The sequence below is a fragment of the Pseudorca crassidens genome, chromosome X (genome assembly GCF_039906515.1).
Source record: "Pseudorca crassidens isolate mPseCra1 chromosome X, mPseCra1.hap1, whole genome shotgun sequence".
In the NCBI taxonomy this organism is placed as follows: Eukaryota; Metazoa; Chordata; class Mammalia; order Artiodactyla; family Delphinidae; genus Pseudorca; species Pseudorca crassidens.
The window spans coordinates 32,891,106-32,908,393 of NC_090317.1; the positions used below are offsets into that span (position 1 = coordinate 32,891,106).

The 17,288-nt window shown below is 39.1% G+C and overlaps 1 protein-coding gene across 3 annotated transcripts in view; it reads right to left on the reverse strand.

Moving 5' to 3' along the window:
- The window catches only part of PLS3 (plastin 3), an 89,653-nt gene that overhangs the window by 19,144 nt on the left and 53,221 nt on the right, over positions 1-17,288 (reverse strand). For all 3 annotated transcript variants that reach the window (XM_067723729.1, XM_067723730.1, XM_067723731.1), the window contains exon 3: positions 5,723-5,886. In XM_067723729.1, the coding sequence (XP_067579830.1) occupies positions 5,723-5,886 (164 nt within the window). The remainder of the gene's footprint in view (positions 1-5,722; positions 5,887-17,288) is intronic.

Sequence of the window (17,288 nt, forward strand, 5' to 3'; positions counted from 1 at the left end):
AATTTTCTAGAACAAGGAAGGCTTTGTTCCTTTCCTGAAGAGAAAAGACTGAAGGATTCCCCCTTCTTTAAGCACGATTCATAGTGCAAAGAAAGATGAAAATTTTGGGACTTCCCTGGTGGCGCAGTGGTTAAGAATCCGCCTGCCAGTGCAGGGGACACGGGCTTGAGCCCTGCTCTGGGAAGATCCCACATGCCGCAGAGCAACTAAGCCCGTGTGCCACAACGACTGAGCCTGCGCCCTAGAGCCCACAAGCCACAACTACTGAGCCCGAGAGCCACAACTACTGAAGCCTGTGTGCCCAGAGCCCATGCTCCGCAACGAGAGAAGCCACTGCAATGAGAAGCCTGCGCACTGCAACGAAGAGTAGCCCCTGCTCGCTGCATCTAGAGAAAGCCTGTGCGCAGCAACTAAGACCCAATGCAGACAAAAAAAAAAAAAAAAAGAATAAACCCAGAAAAGAGGCTTTTCAGTGATCAAGCTTCTCTTCACAATAAGGCACATGGCTAATGAAATTAACCTGCACATTCTAATTGTACAAAAGCAGGCTGTAACGAAACAAATTTCATACCCTACTCTAACCGCTTGACTGAATGACCGGACATTCCAAAGGTCTGCCTATACATGTCTGAAATACTGGAACTTACCTAATCTCCAATTTGTTCCTGAGCTACCAATGTGCATGGCTAAATTAGCCACTGCCAGAAAAACAGGAGCAAGATGTAGCATTTTCATAAAAACTTCTTTAAAACATGTTTAGAACACAATAGACTTATCGAAAGAAACTTACGGCCCTAATGGAAAAGTTGCTGAGCAAACAGAAGATAACCCAAAGGCCTTTAACATTACTGACAAGTACATACTCACAAACACACCTCAGGAGGGGTAGCCTATGTTTGAAGGTCATAGAACAGGGTCACCGTATTTAGCAGTTCAGGCTGTGTCTATGAGAGCAGGCATGAGTAGAAGCTGAAATCCAGCCCATGCTCCCCTAAGCAGGCCTGGTGTCTAGTGCAAGACTGTGGCAGGCAGAAAGAGGAGTGCCTTTTTACATTTAGTCTCTCCAGGAGAGCATCTTTTTGTAATTAATCAACTGAGACAGACTCTTTCTAACTGGTAGGAAAGTTGCTGTAGCCCCATCACAAAGTCATCTTTTCCTGTTACCGTCCTGAAATCCTGGCCTTCCTTGGACTTATAAACCCAATTTTATTTAGGAAAATAGTTAGTAAGCAGTAAGTTTTACAAAATCAAGCTTACTCAATTTCCATAGCTGTGATTTTGTGCTATACCTGTAATTTCAGAGGTAGACTCAGAATGTGTGCGCGCGCGTCTATGTCTGTATATGTATATAGACACACACACACTGACTACTCTAAATATTACACACAGCCAATGAAATCACTCTTCCTCCTCTCTGGCCATTATACTGACTCCTGTTAAGTATCCATAATGTGGAACTGACTCATGTACTCTGGGTAATTTCAAATTATTAAAATTATTTTTACTCACACTGATTCCACCTGTAATTTCATTTAATTTACCTTACCTTCCAAGCCAAGATTAGACAACAAAATGGTTACTTGGGAATGTAGCAATCTTAACTGTGATGCATTCTGTTCCCACAGTTCCCTCTTTGATAACTATACGTATCTGCTCAGTGGAAAAACAATATTTACTATTCTACCTCATTCTGAACTTTACTTCATTTAGTATAACACTGTGTAGTAAATTAAAATATAAAATGTGTGCTTCTCCTGACTGAGATACCATAAATCACTGGAACGACAAAAATCTCCAAAATGTGATTGCCTCGAAGCTACTCCCCTCAGAATGACATATGAAAAGTTATTTTTCTTATCACGACTATTTTTGCCTTAAGGATCATTAGCTTCTAAAAATTAGGTTGTTTCCATGATCACTATTTCAGCTGAAAAACTTTGTAAACATCATGGAAAAGAGGAACAATACAAATAATAATAACTTTTAAAGAAGAATGTCTACTGTACAATATTCTAACGCAATTACTTACATAGCTCTACTTAAACCCTTGATGCTTGGGAACAACATGTTGAATACAAAGTTGCAATTAAATGAGTTAATTTTCAATTGTCTTACAAAAGTTACATGACCTTCCTTCTCTAAATATTTTAAAATAAATTCTTCTAGCCGGGCTCAAATTTTCAGTTTCATAGTATTTTCCTCTGTTCTTTAGGTTTAAAAAAATGTTAAAAGATAAGTGATAGTTGAAGATTTATGTATCTGTTAAATTGATTCACTACGTGAGAATTTGCGTTTTATTTTCTACTTTAGTAAAGGAATCAGTCGAGTGGATGATAAAGCAATTTGAGTATAAGCCTTGGCTTTACAAGAATCTCTGAAATCAGAGACAGCACCAGGCCAACTACTGTGCTGGAGAGTTGTCAATGAATCTTTTCAAAGCTGCCCGTGGTGATACTAATGAGCTCACTGTTTCATGCTGTTTTCCCTCCATGAGGAGGGACTTGCTTTATCATGTGTGAACAAACTCCTGGTGTACACTGCTCACTCTGGTTCTATATATCTTTTCCAGTCTCTTTTATGAAACGTATATGTTTCTTATTCCTTTCAAAAGTGTCATCACCTTCCTAGATCAGCACTAGTGGCCAAACCAAAGCAATGCAGAGGCACAGGACTTAAGAAGGAAAGATTTTAGAATGAATTGCAAAAAAATACTGACTGGCTTCCAGTGTTTGAGGCTTGTTTCCAACGCAGCAGGTTTGAATTTTTACTTTTCGGGGAATCTGTTGTAGGCCTAAACTTAGTAATAATAGGGAAAGAACACTGCCTTTTTAATAAATAGAAATAACTACCAACAACTAACACCTGTATAGCATTTGCTATATACTGGGTATGGTTCTAAGCACTTTACTTATATGAAGCTACTTAATTCTATGAGGTCGGTAATATTAGTGAAAGTTCTAAAACAGGTCAATAACTTATTACCATTATGTAAGAGCAAGGTTCTCACTGTGAAAATAAGAGTTTAATGCAGATTTCTCTGCTGAAAGACCTTATCGCCATACCAATCTTTTTACAGATGAAGTAAAAAACCCCACTATTGGGATTCCCTGGTGGCGCAGTGGTTGGGAGTCCGCCTGCCGATGCGGGGGACGTGGGTTCGTGCCCCGGTCCGGGAGGATCCCACGTGCCGCGGAGCGGCTGGGCCCATGAGCCATGGGCGCTGAGCCTGCGCGTCCAGAGCCTGTACTCCGCAAGGGGAGAGGCCGCAACAGTGAGAGGCCCGCGTACCGCAAAAAACAAAACAAAACAAACAAACAAACAAAAACCCCACTATTACCTCGGAAGTATAAAAATCCAGTAATTTAGTTTTGAAATACTTAGAAGAAATAAGATCAGTTAATATATTTAATTTTAACACGTGAAGTTTACATATGATTTGGGGGCTCTTTTCTGCCATATATATATATATTCTTCTCCAAAATTAATATAAACATGTTGTTTGTAACCTGGTTTGCAATTAACACCTCTTAGGTAGCAATTTAAAATAAAAACCAAAAATCTAACATGCAAGAACATGTTTACTTCTATTTCCTTAGGTTAATCCCTGACAGGAATAATGTGCTTCCTCTTGCTCAGGTAACTAGGATCTACCCATACTTTGTCTGACAATTTGTAAGATGTTTCATTGATGACAAGGCAGATGGGAGTGGACAGACATTTGGTTGGTTACATACCCATCTTTCTTTCAGTACAGTCACGGTGGTATCATTCTGAAACTTCATGTGGGTTATTTTACTGTCCTTCAGATTTCAAATTTCTTGAATAGAAGGGAGGTAACCGGAAAAAGCCAGTAGTCCCCTGTGTAATGTTGGGCAAGTCACTTCCTTTTTCAGGAACCCAGGTTTTTTTAATTTGAAAAATGAAGGCGTATAAACATATTGATTTCTTCCAATTCTAAAATATACATTTTAACCAACAAGGTCCTCATTAGTATTTTATTTTTTAAAAAAATCCCTGGTGATGCCAAAATTATTATGCCTGTTATTCACTTTTTAAGAAAATACTAGGGTAATCACAGCCTTCACTTAAGAGCCACAAACAGCTGTGTGGAATCAGCAACGTTTCAAAATATACAAAATTAAATATTTCCCTAAGATGATTTTTCTCAAAGACAATTTCATAACTGTGTCCTTCAAAATACTGGCACACTGCAAATCTTGATTATTTAAGTCTGTTCTTTTTAGTAGATTAAAAAATTCTGAGCAGAAAATTATATCAAAAATAAGTGATCATAGTTATCTACTGCTCTAAGCTGCTTTAAACTCACAATTAAACATGCAGTTACAAGGGAGGCAAGTTATACATCAGAGGACATGCAAGCGCTCATATTGCAAGTCAATTGCAACTTACTATTGAACATAGGATTCGAAACAAAAGGCTTTGGCAATAACTGGAGACAAAAAATGGTGGGGAGGAGATCAGTATTTCAAAAGGAGATGGCAAGAACTATAGCATTGTAGTTATGAAATATGTCTGCATTTTTAAAAAAAGTAACACTCCCCTCCTCCCAGCCACGCCCTGCCCTGCCCCACCCCCAGGCAAATGCTATCAGTTGAGTAGACACCACTACTTAGTCAATTTGCTTCTGGAACTCTCAAGGTGTTCTAAAGGGGTTAATTCTAGTTGGAAAAAACATATCAGAATTGCACCTCCTTTACTGAGCTATGGTTACTGATGGGAGTATATGCTATCATTTCAGGTGTCTTGGGGCAAAAACAAACGTGGAAAAGGATAGGAGTGCTAGAAAGTTTGTGATAAGTATTAGGCACTAATTACCTATTTGCAATATATATAAGGAATGCCAAATTCGATCTAGTCAAACTCAGCCTTAAATGAATAATAAATAAAAACAATACAATCTTAAGTGTCCTTAACTGAGGGGAGAGGCAACAGCTATTCTTTAATGTATATCTCAAATACCTTGTTAATGAATATGGATGGAAAATGCCGTATGTCTAGAAAAACCTTGACCCTGCTAGTTAGCAGCTAAAAGCATTAGGCTTCAATAGTGAGTACCACACATACACTCTCTACGCACTGAGTATGGAACACTAGGTGCTTGGGGGTAGAGGAATTAAGAAATCAGCCCCTAACCTTGAAGAGTATTTGATGATACTAGAGAAGAAAACAAGAATTTTAAGTGCCTCTTCCAATGGACCGAAAAGATGTGCTTCTAACTTTTAATTATCAAAATCATCATCCTAGGGAAAACGGTACAGTTAAATACTACTACCACAAGAGTAGCAAACATCTTTTTAATCAGAAAGTTCAACTCAGGAAGCATCCAAGACTGTGAGTCAGGGTGTATCGTTAAAATTTGGGAGTACACTGTTCCCGATAGAAAAAGCACTTGGAGGATGTCATTTCACACCTTGAAAAATGCCCTTTAATGATGCCCCCAAAGGAGACTGTTCACCTTACACAGTGAGCAGAGCATTATATCTTTGATTCTGTAAGTGTTCTTTTCTTGATTCTTTTGTTAAGATATTCTAATGGCTAAAAGAATGAACTAAATGTAGTGGGTGGGATGAGAGAAATTTTATTAGTTATAACAATACTACTATGATATATTTAGGAACTTAATAGGACTTACTACTAAAAGACCCCACAAGACAAAGGAGCAATCATCACTTCTAATAATGGTAGGTTTTCACATACTTACATAAACAAATTCATCAAAACTTATCTTCCCATCTTTATTCCTGTCACCATCCAGCATGAGTTTTTGAATAATTTCTCTCACTTTATATCCCGGTAATGGCATATTAGCTTCCTTGAAAAGCTCATGAAGTTCATAGTCACAGATGAATCCATTGCTGTTGAGATCTTTGTAAAAAGGGAGACCAAGCAAAAACGGAAACAAATTAACCTATTAGAGTATTTTTCTTCATTTTAGGCTCAGTTCATAAGCTCGCCTAAATACAATGTTTTTCTTTCTTATTGTTTGGTACCTAAGGCTGTTTGAAAGGGAAATGCAAATTTTAACTGAAAGGGCATGGTTTACATCATGTTTTTAATGTTTTAAACAGTGTATAAGTAGCTTTACTTAAAAATAGCATCCCTAATTTTAAGAAAGCATAGCTGCTGAATAAAATTATTATTAAATCATAAAGCTGACAGGACTTTAAAAATTAAACAATTAATATATTATACACCAATAAAACACTGCCATGGTATAAAACAATTTCTACTGTAGCTATTTAGAAGCTTTATGCCCCTTATTCTCCCCTTAGTCTAATAGAACAGTTTATGAATTAATCCTGATTATATTACATAGTACGTCTGAAATTACAATACCATCTTCAGTGCCAATTTTTTCAAGAGTTAATGTAAATAAACGTTTAGCCAAAACAAATATAGAGTTCATAAAAATAAATGCAGTCATGAGTAATGCAAATGTATAAATAACTTTTAAATTTTTGTGCTTTCATAACTTAACACTGTATCTAAGTGCTAATGAGCTTTATTCTGAAACTGTTAAAAATGGGGGAAAAAAACTGATCAATGACAAAAAGTTAATTTATCGGAAAAGAGGGCTAATGTCCTGAGGGTTATAATCACTTGGGTATATTTTTTTAGTAAAGACAGTTGGACTTTCAACAGCAATTTCAAATACTTATTGTTCAAAAATGCTTTTTATTCCTTAGGTCCTCCACTGATTTTCATATATAAATTTAATTATAATAAAGGGAAGCAATCTGAATAGAGAAATGACTCAAGATGAACACAACACCATTCAAGAAAATGTACTATGAAGTTAATCTATTTGACATATTACTGCTTAAAAACTGTACCAGATACTGTTCCTGGGATCCGGGATACTGCAATCAATGAAAGAAAGTCTTGCTGTACAAAAGCTCACGTTCTAATGACAACTAATAAGCAAATAACATATAACATAAGGGATGATTATAAACATAATGTAATATGGTGTAAGTGCTATGAAGAAAAATAAAGAGGGGTTAGGGGTTAGACTAGGGGCTATTTTGCCCCCCAGGGAATATTCAGAAATGTCTGGAGACGTTTTTGATTAGCACACACAGCTGGGGGTGGGGAAGACGCTCCCCGCATCCAGTACATAGATGCCAGGGATGCTGCTAAATATCCCACAATGCATATGACCCTCCTTCCACAGAACTGTGTGGCCCAATATGTCAACGTTGAAGTTGAGGAACCCTGCGTTATAGTGACAGGTGGGGATGTGGGTGGTGGTGGGGGTGCTATTTAGATAGAAGGTTCAAGGACAGCCACTTTGATGAGGTTATATTTGAACGAAGACTTATGTGAGGAAAGAAAGCACATCATATGGCTATCGGGGGGGGGGAATTTTAGATAGAGGAAATAGCAAATGCCAAGTCTCTGATGTGGAAGAGTGTCTGGTGTGTTTTGGGGACAGCAAAGATCCAGTATGACTTCAGCAGAGTGAGCAAAGGAGAAAATGAGAGATGAGGTCAGGGAACTGATCATAAAAGCTCTTATTAAAATATTAAATCCCCTGTATGAAACCAATACATTGAAAGCTGATGATATTGTTATGTTTACTTTTAATGAAGTATATGATTTTAGAGTCAAATATTCTTAAACATAGATTACCATATTTTTAATCTATCAATTAAAATATCTATACTTTTAAAGCATCATCACCAAACTACCCAACACTTCTGAAAACCACTAACATTTCCTTTGAGGTAAAGCACTTGATTCCCCTAGGGCACATCTTCAAGTTTTTTTGCTTTGAACTTATAAAAGGCCATACATCAAACACTTGATTAGTAAAGTGTTTATATGCAGAAATCAATCCAGCAACAACATCTGCAGCTGCTAAAAGGAACAAAGTAATCCACGTGGCACTGTGGCAGGATTTTAGCAATTTTTGATGAGTGAAATTCGTGGGTTTCAATACACCTTCTCCTATGCATATACCAGTCTATTTCTCCCATTTTCTTTAAAAAGTTAAATGAGAGCTCAGTACTAGAGAGTTAAGTGTGACAAAGTGAAAGAAACACAGCATAGATGAAGGGACACAACAAGAGAGAGTAATAGGACACCGGATCTAATTTCATCTTGGCTACTAATTTGCCCAAGTCATCTCTCCAGATCTTAGTTTTCTCATCTGTAAAAGGAGGACTTTAGATCAAATGATCTCTAACGTCCCCTTTTAGCTCAAAAAACTGGAGATAGGGCTTCCCTGGTGGCGCAGTGGTTGAGAGTCCACCTGCCGAAGCAGGGGACACGGGTTCGTGCCCTGGTCCGGGAAGATCCCACATGCCGCAGAACGGCTGGGCCCGTGAGCCATGGCCGCTGAGCCTGTGCGTCTGGAGCCTGTGCTCCGCAATGGGAGAGGCCACAACAGTGAGAGGCCCGCGTATGGCCAAAAAAAAAAAAAAAAAAAAACCAACTGGAGATAAAAACCATCATACACAGGAAAAACAAATATAGAGTAATAACATTCTGATCACTACTATTCCTCAGTATCTAAATACTATATTCCTTCATTTTACGATATCTTTAGAGAAGGAGATAGCTTATTCCTTGCAACTATCAAAACTCTTTCCAAGAGACCTTCAAGATGGCAGAAGAGTAAGCCATGGAGATCACCTTCCTCCCCACAAATACATCAGAAATACACCTACATGTGGAACAACGCCTACAGAACACCTACTGAATGCTGGAAGAAGCCCTCAGACCTCCCAAAAGCAAGAAACTCCCCACATACCTGGGTAGGGCAAAAGAAAAAACAGAGACAAAAGAATAGGGACGGGACCTGTACCAGTGGGAGGGAGCTGTGAAGGAGGAAAGGTTTCCACACACTAGGAAGGCCCTTCGCGGGCGGAGACTGCGGGTGGCGGAGGGGGGAAGCTTCGGAGCCACGGAGCACAGCAACAGGGGGGCGGAGGGCAAAGCGGAGAGATTCCTGCACAGAATATCGGTGCCCACCAGCACTCCCCAGCCCGAGAGGCTTGTCTGCTCACCTGCCGGGGTGGGCGGGGCTGGGAGCTGAGGTTCGGGTTTTGGAGGTCAGATCCCAGGGAGCAGACTGGGGTTGGCTGCGTGAACACAGCCTGAAGGGTGCTAGTGCGCCACAGCTAGCCGGGAGGGAGTCCGGGAAAAAGTCTGGACCTGCCTAAGAGGCAAGAGACCACTGTGTTGGGATGCGCGAGGAGAGGGGATTCATAGTGCCACCAAAATGAGCTGCAGAGATGGGTGCGAGCCACGGCTATCAGCTTGGACCCCAGAGGCGGGCATGAGACGCTAAGGCTGCTGCTGCCGCCACCAAGAAGCCTGTGTGCGAGCACAGGTCACTGTCCCAACATCTACTCCGGGGAGCCTGTGCAGCCCGCCACTGCCAGGGTCCCGGGATCCAGGGACAACTCCCCCGGGAGAACAAACCGCATGCTTCAGGCTGTTGCAATGTCACGCTGGCCTCTGCCCCCGCAGGCTCTCCCCGCATTCCGTACACCTCCCTTCCCTAGGCCTGAGTGAGCCAGAGCCCCCTAATCAGCTGCTACTTTAACCCCGTCCTGTCTGAATGGAGAACAGATGCCCTCAGGCGACCTACATGCAGAGGCAGGGCCAAATCCAAAGCTGAATCTCAGGAGCAAACAAAGAAGAAAAAGGGAGATCTCTCCCAGCAGCCTCAGGAGCAGCGGATTAAATCTCCACAATCAACCTGATGTACCTGCATCTGTGGCATACCTGAATAGACAACGAATCATCCCAAAATTGAGGCGGTAGACTTTGGGAACAATGAAATATATATATTTCTTTATTGATTTGGTTGCTCTCTTCCTTTACATATATATATGTGTATATTTATATTTTCTCTTTTTGTGAGTGTGTATGTGTATGCTTCTTTGTGTGACTTTGTCTGTATAGCTTTGCTTTTACCATTTGTCCTAGGGTACTGTATGTCCGTTTTGTTTTTTATTTAAGTATAGTTTTTAGCACTTGTTATCATTGGTGGATTTGTTTTTTGGTTTGGTTGCTCTCTTCTTTCTTTCGTTTTATTCCTTTTTTTATTACTTTTAAATTTCTTAATTTTTTTTTATTTTAATAACTTTATTTTTCTCTTTCTTTCTTTTTTTCTTTCTTTTTTTCTGAGCCATGTGGCTGACAGGGTCTTGGTGCTCCAACCAGGTGTCAGGCCTGTGCCTCTGAGGTGGGAGAGCCAAGTTCAGGCCATGGGTCCACCAGAGACCTCCTGGCTCCACGTAATACGAATCAGCAAAACTTCTCCCAGGGATCTCCATCTCAATGCTAAGACCCAGCTCCACTCGACAACCAGTAAGCTACAGTGCTGGACACCCTATGCCAAACAACTAACAAGACAGGAACACAACCTCACCCATTAGCAGAGAGGCTGCCTAAAATCATAATAAGGTCACAGACACCCCAAAACACACAAGCAAACGCGGTCCTGCCCACCAGAAACACAAGATCCAGCCTCATCCACCAGAACACAGGCACTAGTCCCCTCCACAAGGAAGCCTACACCACAACCCACTGAACCAACCTTAGCCACTGGGGACAGACACCAAAAACAATGGGAACTACAAACCTGCAGTCTGCGAAAAGGAGACCCCAAACAGTAAGTTAAGCAAAATGAGAAGACAGAGAAACACACAGCAGATGAAGAAGCAAGGAGCAAGGTAAAAACCCACCAGACCAAACTAATGAAGAGGAAATAGGCAGTCTACCTGAAAAAGAAGTCAGAGTAATGATAGTAAAGATGATCCAAAATCCTGGAAATAGAGTAGACAAAATATAAGAAACATTTAACAAGGAACTAGAAGAACTAAAGAGGAAACAAGCAATGATGAACAACACAATAAATGAAATTAAAAATACTCTAGAAGGGATCAATGGCAGAATAACTGAGGCAGAAGAATGGGTAAGTGACCTGGAAGATAAAATAGTGGAAATAACTACTGCAGAGAAGAATAAAGCAAAAAAAAAATGAAAAGAACTGAGGACAGTCTCAGAGACCTCTGGGACAACATTAAACGCACCAACATTCGAATTATAGGGGTCCCAGAAGAGGAAGAGAAAAAGAAAGGGACTGAGAAAATATTTGAAGAGATTATATTGAAAACTTCCCTAATATGGGAAAGGAAATAGTTAATCAAGTCCAGGAAGAGCAGAGAGTCCCATACAGGATAAATCCAAGGAAAAACACGCCAAGACACATTAATTAAACTACAAAAAATTCAATACAAAGAAAAAATATTCAAAGTAGCAAGGGAAAAACAACAAATAACATACAAGGGGATCCCCATAAGGTTAACAGCTGATCTTTCAGCAGAAACTCTGCAAGCCAGAAAGGAGTGGCAGGACATATTTAAAGTGATGAAAGGGGAAAACCTACAACCAAGATTACTCTACCCAGAAAGGATCTCATTCAGATTCGATGGAGAAATTAAAACCTTTACAGATAAGCAAAAACTAAGAGAATTCAGCACCACCAAACCAGCTTTACAACAAATGCTAAAGGAATTTCTCTAGGCAGGAAACACAAGAGAAGGAAAAGACCTACAGTAACAAACCCAAAACAATTAAGAAAATGGTAAATAGGAACATATGTATTGATAATTACCTTAAATGTAAATGGATTAAATGCTCCAACCAAAAGACATAGACTGGCTGAATGGATACAAAAACAAGACCCATATATATGCTGTCTACAAGAGACACACTTCAAACCTAGGGACACATACAGACTGAAAGTGAGTGGATGGAAAAAGATATTCCATGCAAATGGAAATCAAAAGGAAGCTGGAGTAGCAATTTTCATATCAGACAAAATAGACTTTAAAATAAAGACTATTACAAGAGACAAAGAAGGACACTACATAATGATCAAGGGATTGATCCAAAAAGAAGATATAACAATTGTAAATATTTATGCACCCAACATAGGAGCATCTCAATACATAAGGCAAATACTAACAGCCATAAAAGGGGAAATCGACAGTAACACAATCATAGTGGGGGACTTTTAACACCCCACTTTCACCCATGGACAGATCATCCAAAATGAAAATAAATAAGGAAACACAAGCTTTAAATGGTACATTAAACAAGATGGACTTAACTGATATTTATAGGACATTCCATCCAAAAACAACAGAATACACTTTCTTCTCAAGTGCTCAGGAAACATTCACCAGGATAGATCATACCTTGGGTCACAAATCAAGTCTTGGTAAATTTAAGAAAACTGAAATCGTATCAAGCATCATTTCCAACCACAGTGCTATGAGACTAGATATCAATTGCAGGAAAAAATCTGTAAAAAATACAAACACATGGAAGCTAAACAATACACCTCTTAATAACCAAGAGATCACTGAAGAAATCAAGGAGGAAATCAAGAAATACCTAGAAACAAATGACAATGAAAACACGACGGCCCAAAACCTATGGGATGCAGCAAAAGCAATTCTAAGAGGGAAGGTTATAGCAATACAATCCTACTTCGAAACAAGAAACATCTCAAATAAACAACCTAACCTTATAACTAAAGCAATTAGAGAAAGAAGAACAAAAAAATACGAAATTTAGCAGAAGGAACGAAATCATAAAGATCAGATCAGATAAATGAAAAAGAAATGAAGGAAACAATAGCAAAGATCAATAAAACTAAAGCCAGTTCTTTGAGAAGATAAACAAAACTGATAAACCATTAGCCAGACTCATCAAGAAAAAAAGGGAGAAGACTCAAATCAACAGAATTAGAAATGAAAAAGAAGTAACAACTGACACTGCAGAAATACAAAGGATCATGAGAGATTACTAAAAGCAACTCTATGCCAATAAAATGGACAACCTGGAAGAAATGGACAAATTCTTAGAAAAGCACAACCTTCTGAGACTGAATCAGAAAGAAATAGAAAATATGAACAGACCAATCACAAGAACTGAAATTGAGACTGTGATTAAAAATCTTCCAAAAGGGCTTCCCTGGTGGTGCAGTGATTGAGAGTACGCCTGCAGATGCAGGGGACACGGGTTCATGCCCCGGTCCGGGAGGATCCCACATGCCGTGGAGCGGCTGGGCCCGTGAGCAATGGTCGCTGAGCCTGCACGTCCGGAGCCTGTGCTCAGCAGCGGGAGAGGCCACAACAGGTGAATTCTATCAAACATTTAGAGAAGAGCTAACACCTATCCTTCTCAAACTCGCCCAAAATATAGCAGAGGGAGGAACACTCCCAAACTCATTCTACGAGGCCACCATCAGTCTGATACCAAAACCAGACAAAGATGTCACAAAGAAAGAAAACTACAGGCCAATATCACTGTTGAACACAGATGCAAAAATCCTCAACAAAATACTAGCAAACAGAATCCAACAGCACATTAAAAGGATCATACACCATGATCAAGTGGGGTTTATCCCAGGAATGCAAGGATTCTTCAATATACACAAATCGATCAATGTGATACACCATATTAATAAATTGAAGGATAAAAAGCTATGATCATCTCAATAGATGCAGAAAAAGCTTTTGACAAAATTCAACACCCATTTATGATAAAAACCCTCCAGAAAGTAGGCATAGAGGAACTTTCCTCAACATAATAAAGGCCATATATGACAAACCCACAGCCAACATCACCCTCAATGGTGAAAAACTGAAACCATTTCCACTAAGATCAGGAACAAGACAAGGTTGCCCACTCTCACCACTGTTATTCAACATAGTTTTGGAAGTTTTAGCCACAGCAATCAGAGAAGAAGAAGAAATAAAGGGAATCCAAATCAGAAAAGAAGAAGTAAAGCTGTCACTGTTTGCAGATGACATGATAGTATACATAGAGAATCCTAAAGGTGCTACCAGAAAACTACTAGAGCAAATCAATGAATTTGGTAAAGTAGCAGGATACAAAATTAAGGCAGAGAAATCTCTTGCATTCCTATACCCTAATGATGAAAAATCTGAAAGAGAAATTAAGGAAACACTGCCATTTACCACTGCAACAAAAAGAATAAAATACCTAGGAATAAACCTACCTAAGGAGACAAAAGACCTGTATGCAGAAAACTATAAGACACTGATGAAAGAAATTAAAGATGATACAAACAGATGGAGAGATACACCATGTTCTTGGATTGGAAGAATCAACATTGCGAAAATGACTATACTACCCAAAGCAATCTACAGATTCTATGCAATCCCTATCAAACTACCAATGGCATTTTTCACAGAACTAGAAGAAAAAAATCACACAATTTGTATGGAAACACAAAAGAGCCCAAATAGACAAAGCAATCTTGAGAAAGAAAAACGGAGCTGGAGGAATCAGGCTTCCGGACTTCAGACTATACTACAAAGCTACAGTAATCAAGACAGTATGGTACTGGCACGAAAACAGAAATGTAGATCAATGGAACAGGGTAGAAAGCCCAGAGATAAACCCATGCACAGATGGTCATCTTATCTTTGATAAAGGAGGCAAGAATATACAATGGAGAAAAGACAGCCTCTTCAATAAGTGGTGCTGGGAAAACTGGACAGCTACTTGTAAAAGAATGAAATTAGAACACTCCCTAACACCACACACAAAAATAAACTCAAAATGGATTAAAGACCTAAATGTAAGGCCAGACACTATCAAACTCTTAGAGGAAAATATAGGCAGAACACTCTATGACGTAAATCACAGCAAGATCCTTTTTGACCCACCTCCTAGAGAAATGGAAATAAAAACAAAAATAAACCAACGGGACCTAATGAAACTTCAAAGCTTTTGCACAGCAAAGGAAACCATAAACCAGACCAAAAGACAACCCTCAGAATGGGAGAAAATATTTGCAAATGAAGCAACTGACAAAGGATTAATCTCCAAAATTTACAAGCAGCTCATGCAGCTCAGTAACAAAAAAACAAACAACCCAATCCAAAAATGGGCAGAAGACCTAAATAGACATTTCTCCAAAGAAGATATACAGACTGCCAACAAACACATGAAAGAATGCTCAACATCATTAATCATTAGAGAAATGCAAATCAAAACTACAATGAGATATCATCTCACACCAGTCAGAATGGCCATCATCAAAAAATCTAGAAACAATAAATGCTGGAGAGGGTGTGGAGAAAAGGGAACACTCTTGCACTGCTGGTGGGAATGTGAATTGGTACAGTCACTATGGAGAACAGTATGGAGGTTCCTTAAAAAACTACAAATAGAACTACCATATGACCCAGCAATCCCACTACTGGGCATATACCCTGAGAAAACCATAATTCAAAAAGAGTCATGTACCAAAATGTTCATTGCAGCTCTATTTACAATAGCCAGGAGATGGAAACAACCTAAGTGTCCATCGACAGGTGAATGGATAAAGAAGATGTGGCATATATATACAATGGAATATTACTCAGCCATAAAAAGAAACGAAACTGAGTTATCTGTAGTGAGGTGGATGGACCTAGAGTCTGTCATACAGAGTGAAGTAAGTCAGAAAGAGAAAAACAAATACCATATGCTAACACATATATATGGAATCTAAAAAAAAAAAAAAAGGTTCTGAAGAACCTAGGGGCAGGACAGGAATAAAGACACAGACATAGAGAATGGACTTGAGGACACGGGGAGGGTGAATGGTAATCCGGGATGAAGTTAGAGAGTGGCACGGACTTATATATAGTACCAAATGTAAAACAGATAGCTAGCGGGAAGCAGCCGCATAGCACAGGGAGATCAGCTCAGTGCTTTGCGACCATCTAGAGGGGTGGCATCGGGAGGGGGAAGGGAAATGCAAGAAGTAGGAGATATGGGGATATATGTATATGTATAGCTGATTCACTTTGTTATAAAGCAGAAACAACGCACCATTTGTAAAGCAATTATACTCCAATAAAGATGTTTAAAAAAATGAGTTACCAAGAAGAAAATTAAATATAAAAAAAACCTGTTTCCCCGCTAGCAATTTCTGATAGAACGATATTTTTAAATGTATTCTACTTTTCTCTGACTTCTGAAATGACATATCTGAGCAAAATTTAAGCATGTTATTTAATCCAGTTTAGAGCTAGAGTGTTGTTCTTTTTGTGTTCTTAGGGATACAACAGCAGTGGAAGGTAGAGATGTTTAAAAATAAATACTGGAGAACTATAATGAATTCAGGGCTACATGAAACTGACAAAGGCCCTGAGAGTCTAGTCTATCTGGCAGTTTCTTCGCTTTAGGTAGAAGAGAGGTGCAGGCAATGGGGGAACTACCACTTGTGCGCACCCTCTCTGAAATAACCTCTCTTGAGCATTAATTAGAAGCTCACTGATGTGATTAAAAGATGCCAGGAAGTAGCCACCCTAAAATATAACTAACATAAAATAGCCACATGTGGAAATACCATTTTGAAGTAAGTGTAGTAATAACAGATGCTTTTAGTAATGGACAGGAACGTTTTAAAGGGCGGTTGGAGGAATAAGAATTTGTCATTACCTGACAATCTTATGAGACTGTAAATCTCTTGATGAAGATTCTTCTAAACCTTTTTATCTCCCACCCCAATATGTAGCACAGTACCTTGCATAGAATAAGCAGAGGGAAAAGTAATTTTTGTGGAATCATTGATCCTCGAGTATTTTTTAGTTAATTTTTATTGGAGTACAGTTGCTTTACAATGTTGTTAGTTTCTGCTGTACAGCAAAGTGAATCAGTTATACATATACATATATCCACCCTTTTATAGATTCTGTTCCCATGTAGGTCCCAGTACTCATTACAGAGTATTGAGAAGAGTTCCCTGTGCCATACAGTAGGTTCTTATTAGGATCCTCAAGTATTAAACCAGGAAAAGAATGCTCTAATCTAATGAGCATTTAAAAAACAGAACTAAGCAAACAACAATGACCAAAAAATGCAGAAATAGCACTGAAAAACTGAATGGCAATTCATCAGGAAACCCTGAGGACAGAAATATCCCTTAAATAACATTCAATCTCATTCCCTTTGTTCTAATTCTGTCCCCACCCAGCAGCCTTCAGATCTGTAATTTGGTTTTCTAACTGAACACACCCACCAAGGAGTCTCCAAGTAGACTACCAGTGATGGCTGTCAGGTCAGGACCTCTCTCTCATTCTAAATGTAGAAACCTGCTTTGACTTTATTAAGAAATACCTGTGCATTTGTATAGCAGGAGTCAACCTCCAGAGCAAACTGAGTACCTACTCTGTGGCAGGCACAGCGCTAGACACCAAAGATACAGAATTAATCAGACA